Here is a 2013-nt window from a genome sequence, read left to right on the forward strand (position 1 = left end):
TATATGCACACTGAAGCTCCAGCTCGTAATGAGCATCTGCAAGAATTCAGTGTTTATGTATATGCATTTGTGATTGGTTGATGGCTGTGACATGATGCAGAGGACAAAAATTGAATTAACTTTGAAATTTGTCAGAAACAAATCTAATACTTTGTGAAATTCAGACTTAGTGCTTTTCCAATGTCTTATTATGCATTTGTTGATTATGAAATTCTGCATTTATTGGTCTGTTAAGTTTGTGAATATCTATAGCAATCTTATACATTCATATAATTATGTTTCTATATTAGTAAACCTATAAATTACAAATAGTAATGTCCAAAAACAGTACAATGGTCTACACTTTAAATACAGATTTATATTTTATTCATGCTTATAAATAACCAGCAGTTTGTATGCCTTGAATTTGTGATCAAACATGAAATATTTATTTAGAGAAGTGATTTATGTTAAAAAAATATACATATACAGTACATTTTTAGTCATTTTTTTAATTTTGTATTAATTACTTGGTAATAGTTGAACATTTGAGCATACAATCACTTGTCATGTTATGAAGATGTAGGCAAAGAGTAGGACTTTGCAGCAGTATTTTCCACTACTATACACTGTTTTTGTGTCCAGTCATTGGCAATATATTTGTTGTACGGATCATCATAAGGTTCCTCAGAATTCTTATTTCTCTTTGACCTTACAGTGCTCACCAAGATTGCCACAATGATGAACGAAAACATCCCAATCATTACCATTAAATATAGGATCACATAGTCAAAGTTCTCAGCCTCTAGAGTTGCTTGCAATTTGTTATTTTCTGTTGTGTCGTTATTGCGCCAATTATTCATGTATCTTTCAAAAACGTTTTTAAACACATCTTCCAGTGTCTGTGTAAAGTTGCCAGTTGTATACATGTTGCTTCCTTCTGTCAGTAAACAAAAGAACATCTCTTGAGAATGGAACAATAATCTTCTTTAAAGCAGGGGATATTATATATATATATATATTTTATATATATATATATATATATATATATGCAAAAAAGTTCAGAGGTATGTGCACTCTCACCACCGTCCTGCAACTGCCAGGGTGCTCTTGAGAGGAATATAAACAACATGCAGAATAAAGCACTCACTGGACTTTGAACATCTGTGAAACGTTTTTATTTGTGACGTTTCGGGACCTCAAACGTCCCTTCTTCTGAATATACAATAGTGCAAATAAACAAGCTTATAAAGGCCTGTAAACCCTTCCCCCTAAATGTTAACCAATCAACACAAATTATGTGCAAGAACTGAGAACCCACACATACAGGTGGCCCAGATTACCAAAAAGACATCATTATTATGAAAATGCCCAATTATATGTGATGGGCTAAACAAATTGTTTATAACAAGTGCTAAATAAAAATATATATTGTCAAATATCCCTGGTGATACATCATCACAACATATTCATCCTCCCCAGACAATAAGCTCCCCTGTGCTGCACGAAAAAGGAAAAAAGATTGGGTACAAATCAACCGCACCCCTAGGCTAGGTGGTCATAGTAACCACTAACAGTAGCAACAGTCCGGCCAAACCTCCCAGACGTCACAAGTATCCATGGTAACCACTGACAACATAGACATAAGCATAAGTTAATGCCGCATCGCTCACGGCTAAAAGCCTCAGACATGCTTTGTGTTAATTCATAAACTGCTTGGTCACCTAGCCCCTCCAAATTGAAGGTGTAGGTAGCACCAAATCAATCCACATAATAGGGCCCAGAGGATATCGCACGTAGCGCACCGCCCTCTATATCCTCATTGGTCAATAACAGTAATCCCTAACCACAATCCGGCCTGTCCATGTAGACGTCATCTGTATCCATGACAACCACTGTCAAAGAAATGACCATAAGTAACTATCACATAACTCAAGATTAAACACATTGCGCCTGCGTTGTGCAAATTTTAAATCTATTCAGTCAAATAGCCCTCATAAGACCAAGCTAAAAGTAGCACAAGAATGATCTCTA

General features: G+C 35.5%; 1 protein-coding gene across 1 annotated transcript; it reads right to left on the reverse strand.

Moving 5' to 3' along the window:
- Positions 1-551: 551 nt before the first annotated feature.
- KCNE2 (potassium voltage-gated channel subfamily E regulatory subunit 2) lies at positions 552-908 on the reverse strand. Its single transcript, XM_053705167.1, has one exon. The coding sequence runs from the start codon at positions 906-908 to the stop codon at positions 552-554; it is 357 nt and encodes a 118-aa protein (XP_053561142.1).
- Positions 909-2013: the final 1105 nt, after the last annotated feature.

This window comes from Bombina bombina, chromosome 3 (assembly GCF_027579735.1).
Source record: "Bombina bombina isolate aBomBom1 chromosome 3, aBomBom1.pri, whole genome shotgun sequence".
NCBI classification, from domain to species: domain Eukaryota; kingdom Metazoa; phylum Chordata; class Amphibia; order Anura; family Bombinatoridae; genus Bombina; species Bombina bombina.

Excerpts from the sequence above, each read along its gene's own strand:
- KCNE2 (XM_053705167.1), bottom strand. The coding sequence starts at position 908 with ATGTATACAACTGGCAACTTTACACAGACACTGGAAGATGTGTTTAAA.